This window comes from Cyanistes caeruleus, chromosome 6 (genome assembly GCF_971803275.1).
Source record: "Cyanistes caeruleus chromosome 6, bCyaCae1.hap1.1, whole genome shotgun sequence".
NCBI classification, from domain to species: Eukaryota; Metazoa; Chordata; class Aves; order Passeriformes; family Paridae; genus Cyanistes; species Cyanistes caeruleus.
Window position 1 is genome coordinate 19,246,940 of NC_141706.1, and position 27,563 is coordinate 19,274,502.

Here is a 27,563-nt window from a genome sequence, read left to right on the forward strand (position 1 = left end):
TACATTCCCTAAAATCTCTGCCACATCTATACCTTTGATATTCCAACCACAATACTAATATCCTAAGTCTTTTCTTGCAAGAGGTGCTCACTTCTGCAAAGCCCAGTTATGTGAGTAACAGTACACAAGTCATCAAACACTGGCTGAGAGTGTATTACTCAAGCAATAAGACTTCACAGAATCAGTCCTGTTGGATAGGCTGCTGGTTGGCACCATTTCCACTCCCAGTAATCCATTTTACTTTGTGCACATGCCACTTAGGAACAAAACTAGTTTTCTGTGTTGGAGAGAATAGCACATTACTACTGTACTATCCCAAATATTGTAATATTGAAAGGAGCACATCATCAGACTGACAGAAGGGCACCAGAGAGGTTCGAAGGGGTGTGACCTCTGCCAAACTCCTTAGGAGCTAGACCAAGGTCCCTGGCTCAGCCATGGCAGCCACTCCACACTGGGTAAGAACTGGCAGAGCATCAGCCAAGAGTGGCCCCCATGCAGCAGCACAGGTGGGCAGCAAAGATTTCCTTGATCCTCTGCTGTTACCCAGGAGCTGATTATAATCTGCCTCTAAATTAAAAGGGTTCAAATCATAGGCTCTTCTCTAAGTGAAGCCTGTAGAAGTAGTGTCTGGGTTGAATCTGGTAGAATCAGTGAGATTTTAGCCTCTGGCTTTGGCAGAGGCACACCTGAGAGCAAGCCTTTAAGCCACTGGTGAAGATGCAGCACAGCACACCCCAAGCAAATGAAGCAGCAGGAGTTGAACTGGGCATGCCTATGTCTTCATTTCCAATTTTAAAACACACGTGGGAGAGGGTAAGTGGGAGGACAGCTACTATCATTTTCTGCACCAACATGAGCCCAAGAAACAATGACATTTACTTTGGTTGAACTAATTTCTACATATCAGATCATGTTCAGCACCCATGTGCCAAAGTCCTATTCTTCAAGTCTGTTGAAATACCACTTTTCGAAACATGTGTGCTAACATTTGGCCAACACCACCACAAGATCACTTTATTAACTTGTAGCTCATTTCATAGACTGCTGCTCATGTTGCTAACATATGCTATTCTACCATTTACTACTCTATAATTAGAGAAGTCATATGAAAGAGATACACAAGGCTTAATTTTTGCATTAAATACAATTTGTTTAGACTCAGGCAGGCAAAATAAGGGAAAAAAAAAGTCATATAATGAATTAGAAAACTGCAAGACAGCTAATTTAAGTCAAAAGGTCACAGCAAAATTTTTTTAAAACACAACCTCCCCTCCTCCCTCATGACTGCTTATACTTTTAAGAGTCAAATCCAGAGCTATATTCTGCTCTGCCAGGATAAAACTTGTTTCCAGGGACTGAGGGCCTCAGGGGCAGAGCAGCTGGCAGGATCCCTGCAAATGGGGGACCAAGAGGTAAGATCAGAAGCTTACAAGTAGCAGAGGAGTATGAACATTTAACACGCTGTGTCTTTTCTGCCACCACCACGCTGTTACACCAAAGCATTTGTAGTGTGGAAGAGGTTGAATAAAGGATAGAGAGCATCACCAGAATATTTATTATAGCATGTGCTGCTCAGAGAAGGCAAGGATCCTACATCACTTCTCTTTCCTCACAGCTGACAGAAAAAATTCCAAGCCAGCCAGCCATGAAGATGCCTTTTACTGGGAAAAGCTAGCCGATAATAGATCTCTTGCTTGAGTAATTATCACATAAGGAGTTTAGAACTCATTAACAAGCCAGTATGTAGTAACAAATAAAATATGAAACATTTGACTTTGATGTTTAGCATATTTGTCTTTCCTCCATTGGATCAGTTTCAATGTACACCAGGCAAGTCAGGAGCTGGACAGGAGCTGTGGTGCCACACCTATGGCAGAGCCCCGTGAAGTGGAATCAGCGATTTGGCAGCCCGCTACAAGTTACACAGACATAACAGCATTTCTCTCTTCCAACTGCACACAACTGCATTGCAGAAGGGAGTTAGATATATATTATTTTTAATACTGAATTGCTTAAAAAACAGTAAAAATATATACCAGTGATGGTTGGGAATCAATTCACAAGCTAACTGGGTTTTAAGGGAAATGCATCCTTTCTACTGTAAATTAATAAACTGCAGTTATCGTTTATTAAGCCACCACAATATTTTACATTTTCTACTGCCATAATCTTGACTGCTTATAAATTACTGTACTTTTACCTATTCTTTAATCCAGAAACATCATTATTAAAATGTTTGATGGAGGCTGCAGTGCATCTATCATTACTAGTAAAAGTTAATTAGATTAGATAAAAGAAATAATTAGATTTGCATTTTTATCCTGGTTTTAAACTTCCAAAGAAGATCACAACAGTGTGCCTGTGGGCAATTAAAAACAGCATACAGCAGTGAAATATAAAGGCAAAAAAAGTCTGTTTTTCCTGGCTAATTCATGATTGAAGATACAATTACAAAATATTTTAAGGGTTTGCTGAAGCTGGGGGCTATTCCTAGACTTCTAAGCTTTGTTTATAAGTCTCTCTCTTTCAAGGGAGTATCTGATCTGCGTACCCTGCCAATAGAAGTATCAAATTGCTTTCAATGGCTTTATTTGGTCCTGTGCAGAGCTTGCTGGAAGGGGATTAGTTTCATGATCAATAGCCAAAAAAAAAAAAAAAAAAAAAAGAAAAGAAAAAAAAAAAAAAGAAAGGTAGAGGAGAGTATTCCCTAGTGCTGGAACAGTAGCAGTGGCATTGTTTTTGCTTGTCAGTGCTAAATAGAGTTTACAAAGAGATACAACCTTAGAGAGCATAACTGAGCTGACAATAACTGGATTCCAGCTCGTGCATTTTCAGCAAGCTCTCTGCAAGGAGCTTTAACTTGTCCCCAAAAGGCAATAAATGGAAAGTTCAGCTCTTAAAATTAGAGGTCAGTTACATACTTAATGATGAAGCATATCTTTAAATCTATTTCTACTATTATTATCCTAGCAAAAAATTAATTAACCAGGTCAGGGAGGCTATGAAGGCTAATGTGGAATGCAATTATTCCTGATCTTTAGACGTGTACTTGACATAAAGAGATAGTCCTTATTCAGCTCACCAGGTACCTCAATTGTCAGTAGTTAATCATGGATAAGAAGAGAGACTCATTGGTTCAGTCTCTTAAGTTTTACTTATGATTCAAATGATTCCTATTCAAAGACAGTTTAAATAGTTGTAATTTGATGTTACTATTCTTTTGTCTGTTTACTATCACAGTAATCACGTTCACTCTATTTGAGGGAAACAGAAAATGTAAGAACATTTATAGGAAAGTAGAACAGTATGAATGTATAGATTAAAACTAGAGAAAATTACGATTAGGAATTTCTAGTGTCTGAATTAGAATACTTATTGAGAGCAGAGGAAATCAGTTTCTCTATGCAATGGAAATTGTATTGATTCAAACAGAAAACAAAATGCTCTGCAATGGCATTAAGCACAGTAAAGAGGAATAAGGTGAAGGGAAATGGACATAAACAGCTTGGATCATCTTTCACTGTTACCCTTTTCACAGATCTCGGCAGAAAAGCTCAACCATCACTGTCCCTTTTAAAGATTTCAGCCACCATTTAGGACTTGCTCTAATGAAACTTACCCAGAAGAGGAGAGAAGCCCTAAAAACTTTCATCCCTTAAATCCACACACACCCCCATTCTCAGAGGGAGATCCTGGAGCAACAGGCTCCAAGCATCAGTGGGATCCTGTTTTTCTCAGATGGGCATGGTGGGGCTCAGGAGAAGTCCCCAAACCTCATTCTGACAGAACATTCTCATAATGAGGCAGAGAATTCATGGGGATTTCAGGACCCCTGGTTTGGAAACATTTAAGAAATGTATGCCTTCCCTTTTTCCAGGCTAATATTCATGATGTACTACCAAATTTCTCCTTTAACCAGTTTTTTCACTGATTCCCAGAGATTGTCACTATCGTGGTATAGGCTATGAGATGTTCTTGAATTAGACCAATTTTGTTCCTTCTGTTTCAGAATGAATATTTTTTATTAAAAAACCCAAAACCCATATATTTTACAAAATCTTAATCAACCTGGTGACTGATCTGTGAGCTCTTATTTGCCCCACATTTTTTTCTCAGCTTTAATTTGCACTGAAAACAATGATTTCTCTGCACAGCTCTGCAGAATGAAGAACTTAATTTGGCATACTAGATTTCCTCCCATCTCTGTGGACTGCTCTGTAGAAGAGTGTTTATGAACATTATGAACATTTGAGCTGAAAAATAATAATATACTGCATTTATATGAAAATTTCCATGTAAGATTCTCAAAACATTACATTTAAATTGAGGAAAAAGAAATTATTTGCAAAATTTCTGATAATCAGAGACGAGGACTGAGGAAAAGTCCAGATTCCCACCAATTTAGCTAACAAAGCTGCTTTCCCCAACACATACACCTTTTCTCCAACACATACAGAAACATCAGCTATACATAGAAAACATGAGATGATTATGTAGAACATTTAATGACCTCTATCTGAGATATAGATATCTATATCTCTCTATATATAATCAATATATTACTGACAAAGTTTTGGATGTATGACAGGTCTGGAGTAAGGTGCTCCAGTAAATGGTGTCAAAAAAAAAAAAAAAACAACCGATCAACCAACCAAACAAACCTTTCATCAATTAAATGAAATAAGATATTAAAATAATTACATGAATACATAATAGTACAGCATAATATAAATAACAAATACTAATCAATGCAAATTCTCAATATATTAACCCACTAGTTGTCCAGGGGAAGCATGTATTATTTAATGTAAATTATTTTAAATTTTGTATCTGACTGACATAACTGACATATTGTAAGGCACTTCTAAAGCACTTTGCAACTGCTTAAATGGTTAAACTAGGTGCATAAGAATAAGGGTGAATAAGAATTTCTTATTCACAGAAATTCTTGTTCAAGAATTAACACTGTGCCTCAGGAGAGGACAGTTGCCACACTGTGCGTCTCATGATGCAAACACTGCATCAGCAATGCCCCTCTCCTGCATCCTGGAGAACACACTGTACTTGCCTCAAGTACCTGTGCTATCAATAGGCCCCTGCCCAGATGGAACTGGCACCTGCGTACTCACATTTTGTAATCTCTTCAAAAGGGGAGTGTCAGGGAAGAGTACTATTGTTTTCCCAAGCATAAGAAGTACAGATATGACATGCCATTCTCTGTACGTAATCACTGTTTCCTGAAAACTGTTGCTCAAGAGTGTCTTAGAACAAACCTTCTCAACCAAATCAAGTTATTTGGGATAGAGTTGCAAATTCTACCAGACCCAAAAACTAAACTGGGAATGTAAACATTTAATAGAAATTTTATTTCCCCTTCAAGACACAGAGAGCACGATTCACCTCATCTCCTATCAGATCTCTACACAAAAAGCATTGGCATTATCCTTCTAGGTTAATGGAAACAAACAGCCATTTTAGGGAACAATTTGTTTGATATCTTTTAAATACCTGCTTTAGAACAAGACGAATTGAGACAGAGTCTGTACTGCAGTTACCTATTTTTGATACGATGAATTCCACCCAGAGTCGCCAGTATGACTTCAGTACTGGTATTGAGGTTTCTTGGGAGGATGGTGGGAAAGGATCAGAGAGAACCAGCAGAGTGCTGTTTCTGTCATCTGCCTCCTCTTTTGCCTCCATCCCAACTCTAGTCCTTAAGGAACTACACATCTCAAACTACACTCCTAACCTATTCTACATCAGCAAACCTGCTACAAACTGCAGAGGCAACTTAGCATCTTCTCTCTCAGGCAACTTCTGGCTGCCAAACCTGCTACAAAATTAAGACAGAACAAATAAACTAAGAAGTAGCACTTGGCTCACAAGCAAAGGGTTTATGTGAGCTGGTATTTAGCCTAGAAGACAATCTCCAAGGAAACTTTCTTTTAGTAATCTCCCCGTAAGACTGTTGGAGGTTTGACTTGGAATCTGCCCGGGGTGCCTAGTGCTTCTTACTGGAACCTACAGTGTTCCCTGGGCCATGAGATACCCACTACCCATCTGGTTGACCAGCTGGGAGAAGAAACAATCCTCACTGCCTCAAACACACTGATTAGACTCAGGTAAATGTGAATATCATGAATAAAGAGGCCAAACCACTGTGGAACTATGGCATAAGAATACTGTATATTGACAGGAATTTGGAAGCAAATACAGGGACGAGTCACCAAGAAAGGGTTTAGCTCAGATGAACAGAATAGCCATTGAAATATACATACATCTTTGCATATACATCTAGGAAAGGACGGGAAAGAAAACTGTGTAAGACGAAAGATGGTAGTGAATGAGAAAATGAACCTTAAGTCTATTCTAGAATGAATTCTAAGACCACATTTCCCTGGAGACAGTGGATGGGTAAAGCTACTGAAAAGTATTGACTGAAGTGAAACATGAAGTACCTTTGAACTTTTTACTACAGCACAGGTACTCCCAGCCAAACATACCTACAATTCTCAAAACAAAACAAAACAAAACAAAACAAAAAAAACCCCCACAAAACAAAAAAAAAAAAACCACAAAAAACAAAAAACAAAAAAACTAGCCATAATTCCTCTTTCTGTTTCCTAATTTTTAAAGGAATTTTAAAAATTAGAAATTTCTCATACAGATAACTCTTCTGTTTTGTAGACTTAGTTAGGTTTCAGTCTTAGCTTTTATGCTAAGATTTTTTTTTTTCTATTATTCTTTGCTTTCTGAAGTTGGACTTGAAAATAACACTTAGAGAAGATGGTGTATTTTTTCCTTTCACTATTTTTAATATGTCTTTCTTCCTTGATGTACATCTAACATGAACACACAGTCTCCTAATAGGCAACAACAATAATGGTGCTTTACGATTCAATTGTGTCTCTCATATGAGGCATTAAGACATCTATATTTGTTAAATAAACTCCTTAAAAGTGTAACTGAGACTGCATTACAATATTTTTCAAAAGCATTTACAAGCATTCCTTTGGGATGAGTGATAGAAAAACTTCAGTTTTGGCATCTAGTACATAGCAATCACCTAATTAAGGAAAAGAAATGGATAGCCCAGGCTTAAAAGAAATGATTGGCAGCACAATCATCTGTCAGACCAAATTGAAATATTTCAATCAGTGAACAGGATCATGGAAATGCTTTCAAAGTGGGAAGCAAAGAAGGTAATACAGTCACATGGCAACAATGCCTCTACATCCACGTCACTCTCTACCCGTGTATACTTGCACAAAATTAAACTGTGTTCTAGGTACAAGTACAGATAATTAAATATCTCCAGAATACTTCCAGATCTACAAAGATATAAATACTCCAAAGGCACCTGGGACACGTATACCTGTGGGTCCTTGTACATGAGCAGGCTGGTGCCAGCGACTTAGTATTGCTTCAATGTCTCAATTTTGCTTTTGTAGAACACAGAATTCCTACAACAATAACTGAGACTGTTTTTACTTCACACAATACAAGTCAAACTGCAGATTTCAGAATTATGACAAGATGGCAAGATTTAAAAAATAGTTCATAACTTTCAGAGAAAACTTTTCCTATTAAAGTTCTTTGCACCAAAAGTCTCTGAAAAAAATTTTCTGGGACACAAGGAACTCCCATAAAGAGCATCTTTACTGAGGCTTGTTAGTAAAGCATGTGGCTGCTTTATTTTAGACGCTTCTCTCTCCATAAATGGAACTTGAGTATAATCAGAAGAGAGCAATAAAATACACTGACCTGAATTTGCTGCTGCAGTAGATTGATTTTGTGCTGCTGCTGCAGAAGTTGCTGCTGTTGTCTTGCAATCTATTAGAAATAAAATTTCCATTAAATTAAAACAGTAATATTGAAATTTCAATACTATTGACTGAAAAACATAATATTTGTTATTCTTTATTTCATTAAGCATATTATTTTTTTTTAATGGGGCATCTTTGAGAGGTAAATTTAAATGCATCATAAAAATCTGCATAGCAGGTAAGAAATATGTATTTTAAGCAGTGAGATCTTAGCTCTGAAAAGCACAGAAACAGGTTTATTTGTGTGCATGTGAATAATCTCATCACTATTCAACAAAGCATTTCGGCCTGTGGCGATCTTTAACTATGATGCATTACTGTTAGCTACAATGGGAATGAAACACATGCTTAAAATTAAGTGCATTTCTGAATGGGGATGGGATTATGCAGGTGCTTAAGGTTAAACATACATTTTCCTGCTTTGCTGAACTGAAGCCTTAGCTTAGTGTTTATAGATGCTTCACTATTCAGCACAAGCTCCTAGGGTAAGCTTCTCTGACTTCCTTCACAATGAGCAGCACATTACTTCTCTTGCAAATCTCAAAAATCATCCTTGGAGCTACTTAGCAAAGCAGAGCCTTACTCTGTGTAAAAGCATTACCTGGTGCTCAGCAACTCATCCACCACACAGCCCTATGAAATATGTAGATATTCTTACCCTCATTTAGTAAAATCAGTAAGGGATCTGGAGGATAAAGGTTCACTCTATCCCTTCTCTAACACAGATGGAGAAAAACAAATGTTCAGGGTAGGTAGCACTAAGAGATTGGTGAGAATTTGCTACAGATTCATCTACCTCCCTGATTCCCACAAAATCAGGATGCTAGAGCAAAAGGGAAATAGGATCCTGCCCTCAGACCTGCTCCCTGCAATGGGTGATGAAGGTAGACAGAGCTGGGAGAACAACTGGACTTCTGCTTCAGAAGGGTAACTGTGCAGCAGACTGAAATGAGGACAAGATTTGTGTTTCCTGGAAATACCAGCCTCAGCATTTCTGCTACTTTCATTTCTTAAGTGTAATTTCCCCTCTTATAAATATTTGTCTAGAGCAGAGGAATCACATAAAACAGCAAGAAGTCGGTGACAAAGGTATTTTGGTCATTCAAATCCACTGTTTCTCTTTTGGCAAAAATCCTCTTGCTCTCCTTCCCCAACATCTTCTGAGCACACTTACTCTGTTATAAACAGAGAAAGCTAAGTAAAATGTTTTTATGATAAAAAAATGACAAGAATGTATCAAGGTTGGTTTGGAAATAAACACATAGTTTTAGTGAAAACTGTTCAGATTAACTCACAAGGAATTTGTAGTCACATATTAACAGCTTCTAACTGTGTACACATGGAGACCAAGGCTGTCATTTCTTTAATCTCTCACTGTCACATGGAAATAACTCTAAGTTTTTTCAGTTAAAATTCACTTTTGTAAGAGAAATCAACACAAAATTCATACATGTTATAAGTCTTGCACATGGCCTCAAAGAGGCAAATTAAGGTCAGCATGATTCCGGGACTGGATGAAGGCAAAGGGCCACAAGAAAATGGAGTCAAGCAGCTCTCACAGATCACTACACCGATGCTTGTAACAAAGCTCAAACCCCTTTTAGGAGCCTGGTGTTCAAATACTTCTGGATGAACCTCTCAGGCAAGTCAATAAGATACAGTGAGTGAGGACTGAATGAGCAGACCCTTGTGTGAATGAAAAAGGGAATTCAAAGAGAGCTGGCAGTTTATGTGCCCAGGTAGCCCAGGGGCAGGTCCTAGAACCCCAGACATCTGTTGTCACCACAGTGACCAGCAGTGGTGTCTGGACTTGGTGAACCCTAATGGGGACAGTGCTATATGGAATATTTAAAACCTCTATGAGAGCTGGAGTTACCACTTTTAATGAACAACACACTAATTGTGACTCCATATTAGAAGTGCAGTGCTTGGAACTAAAGATAAGGTCTGTCAGGTTTATGTCCACATTGCCCCTGCTCTTAAAGTCTCAGCAAAGGTGAAAAAGTGATTAAAGCTTCACAGTGAAATGATACAGAGCATGGAGCTACATTGTGGGCCATTTTCTCTCAGTGCTGTATCATTTTTTCACAGGTACACAGCAATCTACATTCAGTATTTTTTGGAGCTGATGATGACCTGGCTGCAGCTTAACACAGTAAACCATAGCCAAGACAAGGAGGAGGCTTTTGTTTACATATGCAAAGGAACAGATCTACCAGGGTTCTGACTGCTTGTGAACAGCTTTTTGTATCTGCATGTACAATGTAGCACCATTTGAATAGGCACTTCCTGATGAAAACAAGAAATATACCATGGACCATCTAATCTCAAAGGTTCTTCTTAGCTGGAGAAGTACTGTGATAGAAAATGTACCCAAGACCCTGCAATGCAATTACCATAGCATCGTCTTGATGTATAGGCTTGACACAGTAAAGTAGGGTACACAAGCACCATGTGGCTCAAATTCTGAATTTTATTTGCCTATCGGTTGAGCTACATGCTCGCTTCATTGAGCATGACAACCTAGTTTTAAGTGTCATTTAATTTTCATTTTGAAATATAATTACAAAGTGTTCACTGTAAGATATCACTCGTCTGCAAATGTGTCAAGATTAATTTGTGCTAGCTTATTCACAAGTGTCAATAGTTAATTACTGTGTCATCTCTAGATGGCTAAATGACATTCTAACTTCTGATTTTTTACAGTGTTCCTTTATGTTATTTTCCATTAGGGGATGAGTCCATATTCCTACATGTGGGCAAATACCCAAGCACATAAAATACCAGACGTCACAACTCATTAAAATCAACAGAGCATACATTGCTGTATATATCCTATAAAATATATTTAACTGAAAAGATAATTCTAGTAATAATGTCAGATTCCTAAAAACCACACATTAATTTGAATCTGTCTGATCTAATGCCTAGGGGACTAGTGCATGGCATCATTGTTGTTGCACTTTTGTTCGATGAGAAGAGGACAGCTCATTGGACACCTTTAAAACAAACAAATAATCTAGGGGAAAAACCCAACAAAACAAAAAGACAAAACAAGAAAAAACAAGCCGTTCACAGCCTGAACAAGCAAATCAAACCTTACTTGTACAAGGTGTTTGAAGGTTTGAGTATGCTTAAGGGTTTTTGTTTAATTATTTTCTTGTCAAAAAGAGAAAGAGTTAAATAATGGTTATAGTCTGGCTTGTTCAAAACTCTCAAAATTGCATCTCAGTGCAAGAACAAGAACTGTGAAATCTATCATCCACTCCTCCCCTTTTTTTCAGGGTCCTATAATATTTCCTCTTTCTGGAAAAATGTGTAACTTTTGCAGATATTTAAGCTCTTTTAATAAAAAACATGAAACAACAGCAGGCAGAACAGAGTTTGCAATAAACATTCTGCATGAACCATTTTCACAGGTTTCTTTCTTGGAGCCTCACCTGTTCTTGCTGTTGGCGAGCAAGGTCCATTTGCTGCCGTTGTTTTTCAATTTGTGAGGCTGCCAGCTTTTTCTGCTCATCATGGGCAGCCAGGAGCTGCTCCCGTAAGCTGATCAGCTGGGTGATCATAGTAGAGAGCTGTCGCTCTTTTTCTGCCAGGCTTTCTGGTGTACCTAAACGTGGGGGAAAGATGTACTGTAAATATGAGGTAGACAATTGTTACAAAGCAGTATTTACCTCCCCAAAAAACGGCTGCATCACCAACATGCTTTTTTCAAACAGCAGCTTAGATATATTTTCACGAACAAATCTCAAAAGAATGCAACACATAGATTTTCTGTGCTCTAAGCAGGGGAGGATGTAACAGAAATGGGAGGAGAAAAGATAGAGAATATTTCCTTTTGTCTGATGGATTTATTCTGTATGAATCCCTGTATCTTCTCCATCTAAATCTGCCTGCTGTGATAAATACATTCATAGTTTATCAGACATAATTTCACCTCAGTTTATATGTTTTCTCATTTTTTCACTCCAAGTATGTACAAATGCTAAAAAATAATTTAAAAGATGCTGTTTGGTGGAAAAAGCAATTTAAGAATTTATTGATCATTTTTTCAAAATACCCATATATCTGGTAGGTCATTTAGGTAAATGTAAGCTTTGGTTGTGGAATGTGTGTTAAAAATGAGCTTTATTTGTCCCCAAGAGAAATGGCTAACCTGAAAAAAATAGCTTCAGAATTTTCATTTAACTTTCAAAGTTTATTCTACAGAGAGCACTTAATTAATATGAAACTACGGTACATTTATTCTTTGCACTAATGATGCTTAATGGTCTGTTTATGGGTAAAATGCATGGGTCTCATAAGTGGAGAGTACAGGGTCCTTTTCCAAATCAATCTGAAAATATCCCACCTCATATAGGAACACATTACTCTGTCAGAAACAGCAATACCTATATTTGGGGCATACAATACATTTCCTTTTGCAAGCACCTCAAACTCATAGGTCTGTAAGAGATAATATAAATACAACAAGGTAGAAGTGCAAGAATATTGGACAATAATCTGGAAGCAGTTTAGAGCTGGAAGTGGGATAAATAAAGCAATATAATGTCATACAGTAGAACAGAAAATTAGAGAAGAAAACCAAATCTGGGTCTGTAGGTCTGTAGTCTGCCACGATGGCACAAAAGAGAGTATTCAGAAACTTCCTTTCCTCTGTTCACAATAGAGGACTGTGATAAAGAAGTCACAGGACTTTAGAAGAGGAAGAAAATGTGTGAGCAACAGGACATGGGAGGGAGTGGAGAAACTGTCACAAAATTATGACTCCAGCTTCTTCCCAGGAATAAGATGGGTATCTTCTAAAGAAGAGAAGAAAGAAACTGACAGGTTTCATAAGCAGAAGGAAAACAAAACAGGCTCCGCCAAGAAGGTGACAAAATCAAGATTATCTGCATTGTGAGGCCAATATGATTCCTACACAGAATTTCATTTGCGAAAGCAGCTTACAGGAATACCTCTGTCTGAAACTGTTTTATATGGAAAAAAGAAACTGCATGACTTAAGTCATTCACTCTAAACTCTGAGAAACAAAGGGTACCTAATTTTCTATACATTTATTAATTGCTTTTAGCAATGCAAAGTACTGAAAAATATTCAATTTCTTATTTACTATCAAGTATCTTAGTTTTAAAAGAGTTTCCAAAAACCTGATGTTCCAAGTTTCCAAGAACCTTCTAATGTCTAATAAACATCCAATATACACACAACACGGGTCTCCAGAAGAAGAAAAATGTGTAAATTCTGTTGTATTAGGAATTTTAGAAAGCGTTGTTAGTGATTTCCTTAGTCACAAGAGGCATGATGGATGCATGAAGTTGAAGCTGTACTACCCAGACCAACTCACTGCAAAATCTTAGTGTGATACAAGTGACTGAAGCAATAGAAGAGTTCTGTGCAAAAAGCTGTTACAAGACCAGAACAAAAACCAACTGAATTTTGAAAGTAAGCTTAGAAAGTGCCTGCTCAAGAAGTACCACTTTGCCAGGATCCTTTAGCATGAACTGAGCTCCGTGCTGACATCTGTTCAATTCTCTGCAACTTCACTATGGACCTGCCTTAACTCTCCTAAATTGTGTTATTAAATCTTGAAGATTTTTCAGTATGGTTCAAAGGTTGTTTAGGTGGTTTTGAATTAATTTCCATGGGTAAAAGACTATTCTGACAAAGAAAAACTCCCTTGCCAGTTGTGAGGAGACCAACCACTCCAACCCACCTATCTTAGAAAGCCAATGGGAAGCAACCTGCTGCCTCAAATGATACTTATTGTCCTCCACTGCTGCCTGGGAAACAACAGCTTGAGACTTACACATCTGTCAAGCAGCTTTGGCATCATAATACAAGCTCCTGAGCTTACAGTTGTAAAATATATTACATACCCAAAGCAGATACTAATCTGCTGTATAGCTTGTACTTGCTTCATAACATGAGTAGAAAACCACCTCAAAGAGTGCCTGATAAGGCTACAAAATATTGCTGTTTTGTTAGGACTTCTTAAAACCATTTGATATAGTTGCCACAAATTTATAGTCTTTTTCTTTCTTTCCCTGATTTTCTTACAATAGCAGGCAGAAATAACTGTTCTTATTCAGGAATCTACAGTAATTGTTTTTCTTTCCTTTTCCCCTCCCTGTGAAACACATCTGAAATAAACGACCCCATTTAATCTGAAATAAACAACCCCATTTAAAGTATTCTGCTCTTTAATTTGTACCCTGTTATGTAATCCAGCAACAGAATTGAACTGATGACCACAAAATGTACACTGCTCCTGGAAAATCATGAGACCTCCATGAAGCTGCAGGACACCTAACTGAGCACTGCTCGGGAACAAGCATAAGATGAGAATGTTGTATGAACAGTGGGGGTGGGGGGTGGGGGGGAGGTATAATTTAATTTTAGAGTGGAAAATCCCAACCATTATTTTACAGTTTAAATACCAATAAAAAACAACTTGCTTAGAATGCAGACCAGATTGAGCTGATCTGGCTGGGACAAGAGAGGTCATCAGTAGCTGTGTGCCATCATCATCTGTTTTGCATCCACTTACTGCAGTGAGCAATGAGATTCCTACACTCATTACCAGTAAATAAACTTCTGCTGCTGACTGAAAATATCTATAAATAAAAAAAAAATACAGCTATCTGTAAAATGTATTTGCCATAAAAACAGATAAAACAAAAAGCTTAGTAAAAAATGAACAGTAAATATGCCACCTTCCATAAAATATTATATTCCACAGCTCTCCCTCTGTTCTAATCCTATTCTCTTACTCCAAAGACAGCAGCGCATTTTTTTCCATGGGGTCTTCCTTATCCCCAAAACACATCTGTCTTGAGTTTCTCTCAGATTTGTCAGGTGGATCAGTGCTCCCCAGGGCCTGCTCCATCTGAAGTATTTTAATTTGACTAAACACCTGATTTATTTTATCTCTCCGATGAGAAAGGCAGTTTGTCTTAATAGAGCCTGTCAGCCCACAGTCCCATTCACAGCAATTTACAGGCAGCCAGGGATGCTGAAAAAGAAGAGTGCTGTGATTCTGTATTTTATCCTCCTCCAGAAAGCACCTAAAAGCAGCTATTCACTGCTACTGCATGTGGCATTTTAGAACTGAATTAGCTTTTTATTCAAGTAACTACACTTGTTGTGAATAGCTTATCTGTAAAATTGCTACATTCACTACTGATTTTATTAACCTTTGGCTCTATCACAAAATGGTCTTCAGTTAGGAAAGACCTTTAAAATTGACACATTTTTCTTAGGGGCCTTTATTTCAGTGACTACAGATATACTGAATTTGATCCATTGGCTCCCTTTACCAGCAGTATTTAAAATTTTGAGTGTCGGTGGGAAGCTGATAGTGTTTAAGGATTTCTTTCTGAAGTGAAAATGTGTCAGTCTCATCAAAAGTTCAGAAAAAAATTAGATGATTTCTGATAGTACTTTGGTATATCCCCACCTTTATGATAATAATCTCGTCATAGTAATATTTTAATTTTTCCCTGTGTGCTTATTGTCTTAGTCGTTATTTTGGATTTCAGCACAAATTAAGATAAAATACTCAGATTGAAGAGAACTAAGGCATCAAAGAGAACTTCTGACTTTTTGAAATTCTGGTCATAGGTCAACCTAACCACGAGACAGAAAATGAAAAGTAGCTATAATTCTGCTGATAAAAAAAGGGAAGAGTTCAACTTGTGGTCTAAAATTACATTTAGAAAGAATTCTTCTTGTGGCAAAAGACTATCTTTTAAAACCAATTAGAATACTATACGATTTCTGGTACATAAAGTAACAGAAAGAGCATCATGTATCTTACACTGCATTTAATAAAAATCATAAACCCCATGCTGCATTTTATCTTACTTGGCTTTTTTAAGTATTAAAAAAATATAATTTAAAAACTAATATCCTGTAAGTATAGCTATACAATATAACTATAGCTCCTGTATCAACCACTGGTTTACCACTTTTAACACTCCTGTTATCTTTGTTACTTCCCCAAATGCCAATCAATGCAAAACCAGCATAACAACCTATTCAGTCTGTATACAAATGTCGCTGCATGTAAGCAAACACTGGAGGCTTCTCAGTGTTAAATTTCTTACTGTCCTTGTGGCAATCTGGCCTGAGGTAGAGGCAAAGTAATATCTGCTGGTAAGGGAAAAAAAAGAAACAGGCATAATAAAAAATAGGCTTTCTAGGCTTACATAGCATAATTTAAACTAATCTCTCTGACACTCAGGAAAAGAAAACTAGATAAAACCACATATTCTATCAAGTGAATAAAAGACAAAATATTTGAGTCATAAATGAACCCAAAATTTTATAGGCTTGATCCACAGCTTGTTGAAGTAGGGTTCTTAGCTGTGACGCAAAATTACTGTGGGATCTTGAATGTGTCTTAGTGTCCCGACATGTACACAAAGTAAAACACCACCTATCAGAGGTTTTTATGCCTGGTTACTTAATGTTTCTGAAGTGCTTTGATATCTTCGTGTGGAGTCTCTACACAGCTGCAAAGCATTATTGGTTCTCTTGAATCCTATGATTAGTGTAAAAGATGACAAATATCATCCTTGTTTATGCACTGCATCTAAAGTAACTTTTACTCCATATGCTTACAGGAAATACAAATTAATAAATCACAAATGATTACTCCTGTTACATTTCTAGAACAAACACATAGTGTGACTTTTATGAAATCAGGAGGCAGTAATGCAAGAAAGAAGTGTGGACTTTGCCAGAAACTAAGTAGGGCTTTAAATCACATAACTGCAGCCCTGAAGTATCATCAACCAAAACAGTTCAGCCAACAATCAAAAATTATTTTGAGTCAAGTTAAGCAATTTCAGCTTTTTTCCTTAAAAAAAAAAAAAAAAGCAAGCTTTTGTAACTCAATCCCTCTGTTAGATTGGAGGGGATTTTATTATTTTATGGACATTGTTTGAAAAGAAAGCAAAAACACAATGCTAGAACATAAAAGAAAGTGTATTTGATCTTAGCTTCCCAGAGATAACCTGGTTCAACCATTCTGTCTTACACTGCAGTCTGCAGCACACATCAGATGGGCTGTGATGTTTCCACTTCACAGGCTCTGTCCAGCATTTAGCATTTACCCTTTTTTGATTGGGTCACCTACTAAATGCCACAAAATAGGGCAGCAAAAGTCAACAAAAATAAACAGGAAAAACTGAAGAAAGTAACAATCTAATGGAAGGGCTTCAGAGATAAAAGTCACTTTGTGAGGGCTGCCTGGCTAGGGAGCCCCCTTGCCATTGCAACAGCATCTAATTTGAGTTCTAACTCCAGCAGCAGTTTAAAAAGCTTCCACTCTAAAGGGCCCCAAGTGTATCATAAAGATAAAGCATTTCAGTAGAAAACAGCCACAAAGACCTCTATTATCTTATCAGTCTTTGGTTACAACAGCTGAACCAATATGACTAAGTTCTGAATGACTTTTTTTTTCCCCCTTCTTTTTATAACACTAGAATACTGGAATTTCTTTATTTCATGATCAGTTAGCAATTGTTGTTGTTCCCATATGCTACTGTCCCATTCTTAGTCAATAAAAAGTTTTATAAATGCTCCCATTGTGCTTTGTAGCATCCCAATGCAGAAAGCAGCACAGCAAACATGTCCAGCATTCAAAACACACCGGATAGCTTCTCTTGGGAAGGTGTAAGGTACCTCCCCTCCCTTATGTCTCAAAATGCTTCTGCATTTTCAGCTTTGGGAAAGGAAATTTTATTACCGTATGTCCACAGACAGTAATGGGAATTAATATTAAGAATTACTGAAAATATTCTGTAGAGAAAAAGATGTCAGATTTTGAAAAACAAAAAAGAGTTTAAATTAGTTATTCTTCATAAGAAGGATGAAAATGCTTTACTGATAATCCACAAATTTTCTCTTGATTCCATATGCACTAAAACTCGCACATTGCAGGAATTTCTAAGATGGGAGAAATTTGAAACTCATATGATTTGCAAAACAGCAGACTTTTAAAACAATCCTATACTTATCATGGTCCTGTCTTTCTTATATTAACCAAAAAATTGCCAAACAGCTGAGTGAATATCAGCAAGGCCATGCTGACCCTTCATTTTCACATGTCACTGTGCCCACAGACAGGTAAGGGCAGGGCCAGGGAGCCTCCATCCCCCAAACCACCTCTCTGAGCCCACAGCCAACACTGGGGTTCTGCAACCATTGCCCTTGAGATTGTCTCATCCCAAGGCTTTCATCCAGTTCACACATCCAGATCTCTGCCTGACACTGAGCTGGGCAGAACTCTGAGTATGCAGGTTCAACTGAGCCCTATCCAACCACCTGAAGTGTCCAGCTCTGTGGTTTTTTCCCTTCTCAAAAGAATTTGATGGATTTATTCCTTTTTCAAATGTCACAAATCACAGAACCATTTATTCTGCATTAAAAACAAGTCACAAGAATGCCTATAGTAATCCAGCTGAATATTTCCCCAAAGATTTGCCATCACTTGTGGCAGGCTTACCTGCCACAGTATGTCCAGCAAATGATTGTACCTTAGCTTTGCTCCCCCAAATAACTTTTTTTTCCCCTCACATGTTCACTGGACTTTTTGCTCTTACATGGTTTTTTAGCAATTCTCAAGTGTTTCCTGTGCAGTATCTTACATTTAGAGATTTTCTTCCTTGACTGCTTTTCCCAACAGTTCAAATCAAAATAAACCAATACATTCAAAATTAAAATACTGCAGTGACTGGACCAACAGGAACTGCTCCCAAGTTTTTCTCAAACATCTCCACAGCTACCAAAGCAAGGTGCTAGGCAACTACTTAGGCTAAGGTCCTGCTCAGCTCATGGAGCAGCACAATGAAACTTTGCACCATTTTTAGCAATGTGGTGAATCTACAGTTGAGTCCTGAAATGTAATCCATGTCAGGAATGCAGGAAAGAATGTGATGTTAGCCAGAACTTCAATCTCCCCCTCCTCCAAACCAGTGCCATGCAAAAAGCAGAATTCCAACAAATCTCTTGTACTCCTTACTTCCTTTCACACACGTGAAAAGAACAACTCTGTCTGACATGAGGTTTAGATGACTTTAAATATATTTGGAAATTTTGCTAGTATCTCACAGATACAATGAAATTTTACTATTGTCTTTATTTTAAAAAATAAATAAAACCCACTTTAGCTTATTTCTTAAAATTTCTCTCAAATCCAGAAGAACTTGTAAATTTACACTCTAAATGATATTGAAAGTACACACTAAGTGTTAATTTATACATGTGCACATGGAGGGAAGATAATGATTTTTTTAATAAATTATTTGTAGGATTTTTCAGCAGCAAGTAGAGATTTGGCTTTAAATGGTTTAGTGCTTTCACTAGGTTTAGAAAATCTTCATATATACTCAATATGAGCTGTTCAGAGTCTATATAGGAAAAACATGATATTGCTGGATATAAACAGAGAAATGCATATTATACATTCCAACTAAAAACTCATAGCCAACCTGTTCCTATTGAATTAGAATATAATGATACAGCAGAAGCTGCAGGCTGTGGGTTATCTGTACAGTGATAAAAACTCTAAAATATGAGATAAAGAGAAAAATTGGTAATTTTGTTTTGTTCACTGAGTAGACTGTAGCCCAGGGCATAGCACATCAAAATAAGATTAACATGGTGGTGTTGTATAGAGAGAAAAATTCACACTATTAATATTATTATTGATTCTAATATTTGATTCCAATGCCTTTAAAGTAAAAAAAAAAAAAAAATACAACATAAATGGAAGTAAAGATGGTTCATCCAATTAAGGCATTCACTCAGGACTTGAGAGTTGAAAAACTATCCTGACCTTCATTTTTAGATTTTCCCATTTAAATACAGATGATAGTACTTCCCTAGATCATGGAGGGGGAAAGGGAGGAGGAGGTTATAGCAACAGTAAAGATTACAAACAGTATTTGCGGGCTACATAACAGGCAGGAATAGTGTATCAGGGAGAAAAAAAAAAAGGTATTGAAGGTGAAATGACAAAAAAGCCCAACAAACAAACAAAATCTAATCATCATTTACTTATACACCAGCTACTCTTCTGTAGAAGAATCCACACTGAGATATCAGGAACTGTTCTAATAAGAATAGCATAAATACTTAAAATCGCAGTAGGAATAAACTTTGAGCATCAGAACCATCTCTGTGCAAACATCCCACATGCATGATGTTTACCAGCTTCTCTTGTGGACATTAATATCATAAGTGAAAAACTCATAAGATTGGTTTTGTTTTCCCTATCAGAACACACATTAAGCACAAGCAAAAATAGCAGATCAAAATAATGTCTTTCTCAAGAAGACGAGAGTTATAAACATGGCTTAAAAGTTAAACCCTTTACTTTTCTCATTTCCAAGAGATGTGAAACTAACTTCAACACAAATGTCCTACATGGCTTTAAGTTAGCATGTAGCAAAACAGGGGAAATCTCATAGAGAAGTGCAGATATCCAAAGCTTTTCCTTCTGATATTGGGCCACAAATATTAAATATCAGAAAAATCAAGTCCCACAGTAATGATGTTGTTCACAATGCTTGTTGCTTCCTCATTACACTGGAATTATCAACTCAGCAAGTCTAATTCTCTCTTGTAGATTATCTACACATATATGTAGATCAAAACCTCCAACAGAATCACCCTGTATTTACAATGGCATGAGAGCTGATCCCCATGTTCCCATAAATGCTAGGTGAAGCCAGTTGTTCACCTTCCCTATTATTTTATCTCTGAACCTGGCCCAAAACACAGGGAGACTTTCATCAGCTTTGGCTGAATTTTGTACTTATTGAAGGACCAATAGGAGACTTGTCAAATAGAAGTCAAAAAATCTCACCTCAGTTTCTAGAAAACTCACTATATTAGGCATGTAGAAACATTACTAAAATCCCAGGTTTAGGTCTGAGACCGCCTTTTCCTGACAGCATCATTTGGGATAGAAAAACTGTGTAGTTCACATTAGGCACTTTTAATGCACTTTCTTACTAAACTCTCTGCATGAGCTGTTTATAGTGTAATGTGAAACTAGAGGTGTAAAACTGAGAAAGAAGTGCTTACACAGAGAAATATTGCCCAACCAGTTTCTGAGGAATTCCAATACAATGGCATTTTTTCCTAAACATTATTTTGTTTTCTTAATAATTTTTCAATTTTTCTCTTCTGATTCCTAAAATTTGCTGAATGAAGTTCTGCTGCACTAGTAGTCTCACTGTATCCTAATTCAATTAAGCAATGTTTTAGATGTTTGAATTCAATAGAAAGTCCCTCAATTAATTTCCAGAAGAGAAGAAAAAAGATTTTATTTGTAATATTTGCAGCTATGCTTTGACAGGAAGGATTGAATACAGGACTGCTAACCCATCTCTAATATTCATATAAAATACTGCAATAAAATGTGTGGTAAGATAATCTTTATAACATCCCCTTTTTGATGTGAAATGAGATTTTCTTGATTTTCTTTTGCTTACATACAATCATAGGTAGGGTATTCTTTCGAATTACAGTGTTGAGAGTCTCAATTGATGACAGTCTGGAATAAGTATTGGGAGTTTGCTGAAGAGAGAAATTTAGATGGAAAATTCAGGACTGATTTTGAAATGGCTCCATTTCTTTGATTGTTCTTTCCTAACAACACACAGCTGGATATAAGTAATTTTGTTTCCGTATTCAATTTAAGCTTTAACAAGTGATTTCTGGGTGTTATTAATCTTATTTTTTCATTTTTTAAACATGATAGTATTTCAAAATCGATACAAATTTTCATTCTTATAAAACTAGTATTTCTTCCCATGCAAGTGCAAAACTGCACTTATTTGGAAGGAAAAGCTCTCCAATTAAAACTTGTATCTTCAATCACAGGGATAAAGTTAATATCTGTGCTGTCTAATCTTATTCTGGAAAGAGAATTGTATATGTACATGCATAAAAGTGGCTGGAAGGAAGCTGAGTTTAGAGGAAGTTTGCTTAATGTCTCATTTGATGAGTATAGTTCATATGAATTAGATTACATTAATTTCCGTACCTAACAGGAGCTAGTTACTTGTGAATTTTGTAGCGGATTATTTGGCTTTCATTAAAAAAGGTTTGTGATGTAAAAAAAGCTTTTGTTTGGGCTTTTCAGTCTTCTCTGTTGTCTAAACTAAGGATTAAAAATGAAAGGCAAAAAAGAATGATATGTTTTAATTAAGTTTTCAATTTTAAAGAGCAAGCTACAGAAAAGGAGGGCTTAAATTTTTTTCTGCTCTTTGCCACAATATTTGCAGAAATAATGAGATTCTTCTCTTTAAATAATGAGGAATACTTTACACTTTAATGTCTAGAAATACATCCATAGGGTGATGGGAAGAAAAGGGGACAGTTGAACTTCATGCAGCTTTTGTGTGTAATATAGTAATTCTGCAGTTGGACACATGTAAATCAGGTGAAAAAAAAACACATCTCCTCACTGTGTCTTCCTGTGGGACTAATCCAGTTTTAAGAAGCACAATGCAGTGAAACTGACCCACCTGTCTAGCAGGAAGGGCTATGAGAACAAGGATAACGTTTAGTACATTTCTCTGTGGGTGCAAGAATGGTAGAAACCTTTTCCATAGGTGCCACCGCAGCTTTTCTATTAAAGGGCTAATTGATTTACATAGGATTCAATTATTTGGGCTCATTTGCCATAAAGCTAACACTGAGGATAACACACCAGAGCACTCCAGGAACCTTGCCTCTTTTCCTATACTGAAAATTGTAACCCAAATGCATTTCTTCTGCTGCATCCAGAATGCACAAATATACACAGGAGAGGAGATGTACCCCTGTGAAGTGTACTCTGACTTCTGATGTCTTGCAGTTACTTTTTAGTATCTTTTTAAATAAGTTACTTCCATGAGTTCTTAGTTAGTAATTATTAGCTACACAACTCAGAGATGTCTAAATATAAATATGAGTATTAGCACTGCAAGATTTATATACTTTAAATATAAATTTTAATTTTGATCTTAATTACATGTTCATCTTTCATGTCTTACAAATACAAACAAGTATATCAATGAAAAACTTATATTTGCCTCTGAAGATTTTTATTGCCTCTGGTGATAAGTAATGAAGAAGCAAAGTTTGTTGCAAAACAAGGACATTAGCATAGCCTGTCTATCATAGAAGCTCTAAAGAAGAAACTTCCTACCTCATCTGAGAAGAGACAATTTAGTCAAAAGCCTTTGATATGTATGGAAAAGCAACAACATTTTATACATTTAGAATGTGCCCAGAGAAGTGAGTTTAGAGAAGGATTTACACTCATTTCATTGAGCTTTGAAAAAGGTCCATTGATACACTCATTAATAATGGCATTAGGTGGCAGCTTTAGGCTTATAAATCTGATTATTTTAAATTTAGTTCATATTCAAAGAGTTATAAATTGGAAGTGCTACTTATCTGCTGCGCACAACCTAACAATCTGTAAAACCAATTCAGCAGAGCATATTAATTCTGCAAATAAGAATTATCACAAGTCTTTTGAAATAACCACATCACTGAATGGGTATGAGAAACAAAAACCAAACAAATAAACTATGCTCTTGTTCCCTGAAGATTTATTTTATAAATAAATAATTAAAATAAAATAATGTAATCCAGACCAAATTAGAGTTCTATGACCAGCTTGGTGTGCTTCTGTAAATACACTACAAAATTATCAGACAAGTTTTCTAACTAGAGAGAAACCTTCTAAATCACATCAACCAGAGTACAAAGGGGGTGGCCTACATTTGCAGACTGAAGTTGCACAAATATTCCAAGAGTGTTCTGGAATAATTACATTCTAACCACAAGCATGAGTGTGTTTAGCCAGATGGTTCTCAGAAGCAACTAAAAGTGCAGTCAGAACTTTTCTTAATTCAATTTATTTGTATACCTAGTTGATCACAAATCAAAACATTTAACACAGCTCTTTGCTACAGGGTCTTTGGTAATTAAGTTCTTCACAGCCCCAACCCAGAGTGATATCATGGGGGTTTTTTTGTGCTTTCATAGGTTTTATACCTCTGAAACAGGATCACTTAGAAAGAAAACATAAACATTGTCTACTCAAAAGTCTTAATATAATCCAATATTCAAAGGCATTTAGCAAATTTAGCAAAACTTTAAGCACAATGTTACAATGATTCACAATTAATCTTGAAGCATTGGGAATATGTAGGAAACATACCAAGAGGTTTTGAATTCCACTATAACAGCATTCTAATTCAATATATTATAAATAGACCCAGGACATATTAAAGAAATCAGGATCCTCTAATTGTTTCTGTCTCCTTAAGACAACTTAATACTGTCCAGGTTGCATTTTCATTATTTTATTTATACAGCCACAACACTTTCAACATTATTTTCCTTCCTAACAAGACACTCAAACAAAAAACTCAAAGAAGCAGAAGCAGGGAAAACAGATTTTCAAAACCAATTGAGACTAATTTAGGTGTCTCTGGGACAGTTTTAAGAGATTTAGGCCTCTTACTATTGCAAATATCCCTATGGTCATGTTTTCCAAAACACTTGAAGCATCTAAGACCCATTGACTCAGAAAAATGAGATAAATGTGTCTGAATCACATAGTATTACCTCTAAAGTTTTCAGTTAGTTTGATCCTGATGTGGATCTTCCCACAGTTGACGCTACAGCCATGGAATGTCTTTCTAAACAATACTGCTGGCTCAAAGCTTTGCATGGGTTCAATGGCAGAGTGGATAGGTATTTGAAAGAGGGAAGAGGAATCTATTTGACTAATTCAAAATGCACAAACCCCACCAGGATCTGGAATCCCTGAAATTAGTCAGAGGTAGAGATAATACTAGTGCAAAAGTATAATTTTTCCCTGTTCTTCCTCATTCCTGTATCTGCATTTATGATTACCTCTGAAATCAAATGGGTGTTTTGCTGTTTATTCCCCTTTATGCCAAAGATCTCTTTTCTAATTTTTTGAGTTCTTTTGTAGCAACTTTGGCCTTTCAAATACAGTACTGGATGACTTTTTTATTAAGATTTATTTTCCCCTCATGGAAGTTCATACCTATGGGTCGGCCAACTGTCTTTCCTTAACATAAAAGTAGTTTCATTTACTCTTCTCTTGTGCAACACCAACTAGTGAACGTGAGAACCTGGAACTATGTGATGGTCTGTACACGCTGGGCTTAGGGCTGACAGGTTAAACCTAAGGTTGCTCACTTTGAGTTTCATATAGGTAAGAAACTTAGCACAAAATACTTTTCAACCACATCCTTACAGTAGCTTCCAAAGCATAACCATCAATATATTTTGCTATTTCAGGGTATTAAAATAAAGAGAAATATAAATAGAAATATTGTTGAAGGACTGCTGGAGGATTTAGGATATTTCAATATCACTTTCGAGAGCTCAGTAGCCCTTTGGAAACTTCCAAGTGGCATGGACTGCATTCACTTAAAAATTTTCAATTTCCTCCTTGGAGCATTAGCTCCATATGCCATAGCAAAGATAAGGTTTTTCTGCTCTAGAGGTCTTTAAATGCCCCACATTTAAGGGACATCAGCACCTGAAGTAAAGTGGAGCCTACAGCTTCAGCTCTATCATAGACTCAACATATATAGACAGAACTCTGCATAAGACAACCAGCTTGCATAAGAGGATGAATCAATACAAGAGAACACATTAAAATGCATTTATAAGGCAACAGTCTCACACTATCCCTCACATTTCTTTCCCTATGTAGAAAAAAAAGTCAAGAACTCATTATTGCTTTGGTTATTAATTTAGTTTAGGAAGGCAAAACCTTCAGTTGCTTAACCAACTTGACAACTCTGTACCTACTATGACATAGCTAACTCTGACAAAAAATAGAGCGCTACTAAGCCTCTAAAAGCCTGAATAGGTACAGATGGCAAAAGCACTACCTAGTTTACCAACTAACCTTCTAATTCTCACACATCTTTTAACCATTTCCTATCTTCTAGCTGTCAATCAAGAACATTAAACAAATATCACATATCTTGAATTCTTGAACTGCAGAAAATGAACTCTTTCAAAACTGAGTCTGTGAATGTTATCATTTTGAACAGGAGCCTCAGCCTTGGAAGTGGTGATGTCAGCTGGTCTGTATGATCTGACTTTGATAAGTGAGGAGCAGTGTTTTCCTTTAACAGATCACAGAAAAATGGAATATCTTGGGTGGGAAGGGACCTCAGACATGACCACATTCCCCTCTCATCACCCAGAACCCCTCAGCCATGGGCAGGGACAACTTCCACTAGACCAGGTTGCTCAGGGCTCCATCCAGTTGTGCTGTAAGCATTGGAGTGAGCCTTTTGGGAGGAACGATTTGTCCTTTGTGAAGACTAATTTATTAAAACAAGTTTAAAAATATTAATTTTCAATACACCAATCTTCCATTTTCCCTCACTTCCAAACTTGAACTTTATATTAATTTCTATGTGTTCAATGTATTTAAGTATTTTACATGGACATCATAATGTGAATTTTTTATAGCAGATTCAGCTGATGAGCAATTAACAGCTGTATTCTGTCAGGGGTTATTTGCTGCTTATCACTGTAGCCCTTTTCAGTAGTTGCAGCTATAGTTCAAAAAAGAATTTTTCTCAGTGGTTTTGAGTACAGTACTCATAGAAGAGGACAGGAAGAGGCGAAGTGGGAGAAGAACCTCACCTAGCTATTAAATTTACTGAACTTTAGCTATATGTAGAGACTGACTGTGGTTTTTCCAGGTCAACAGAAGGAGAATTTTCCCGGTGTCTCACTCTTAGTGATATTAACCAAGTGTTAATATCTGTCTGATGGTAGGATATGTTTTCTGAGAGTATGCAGAGACATAAAGTGCCTTTGTCAATCACTGCTATCTTGAAAAGTGGTAGACCTTAACCTGATAGGATTAAGTATTTCTTTTTAGGAAAAGCCTTATCCTTCAGAAGTGGGCACCCTATCTTTGGCTGAAGTCTGAGAGGCATAAAATTACACTATATAACCCCTGTGAGGGGAAGAAAGCAGAAAAAAACCAAACAAACAAAAAACCAAACCAAAACAAACAAACAAAAAAAAAAAAAGGTAGGAGGGTCAATTTAGCACATCCTGAAGTAGGAAACCTCTGTTCTATACAGCCCCTAAAAAAACATCCACAGCCATCCTGCGACTCTTGCAGAATCCCAACAGTCCGTAAGCAAATGTGGCTTCCTCTTCCAGAGGAAGAGAATGAAGGTAAAACTTTTAATTAGAAGTCAATTCCACAATTCTTAAGAAATCTGTAAAAAGTAAACCACAGAACAGCTATGTCCATTTCATTTTCTTGACCTTCCTTAATAAACCTGCTATTCTGATGTTACTAATTCAGATTTGATGTCTGTAAATTTTCCCACATTTAAAACAACTTATTTGTGTAAGCCTACATAACTCTATACACTACACTGACTTCTTAAATCTTGCAGTCTGAGTGTGCCACCTTCAATTAGAAGATTTTGGTTTAGTATCTGTACTAAGGGTGTATTCTAGCTTTCAGGGAGAACTACAATTGTCTACTAAACTGTTACATCAAAGATCAAATCCCATAATTAAATTTCAAACTACAGTGAACTATAAATAATTTTCTGAACTTAGGGGTTAGAACTGGGATCTTATGTTAACAGAATATTTTGGGGGCATATATCAATCCACAGTACTTCCAAA

General features: G+C 36.7%; 1 protein-coding gene across 50 annotated transcripts in view; it reads right to left on the minus strand.

Moving 5' to 3' along the window:
* SOX6 (SRY-box transcription factor 6) overlaps positions 1 to 27,563 on the minus strand; it is a 369,681-nt gene that overhangs the window by 130,663 nt on the left and 211,455 nt on the right. For all 50 annotated transcript variants that reach the window (XM_086893202.1, XM_086893189.1, XM_086893212.1 and 47 more), the window contains 2 exons: positions 11,270 to 11,442; positions 7,768 to 7,836 (listed from right to left, as the gene is read on the minus strand). In XM_086893202.1, the coding sequence (XP_086749328.1) occupies positions 7,768 to 7,836; positions 11,270 to 11,442 (242 nt within the window). The remainder of the gene's footprint in view (positions 1 to 7,767; positions 7,837 to 11,269; positions 11,443 to 27,563) is intronic.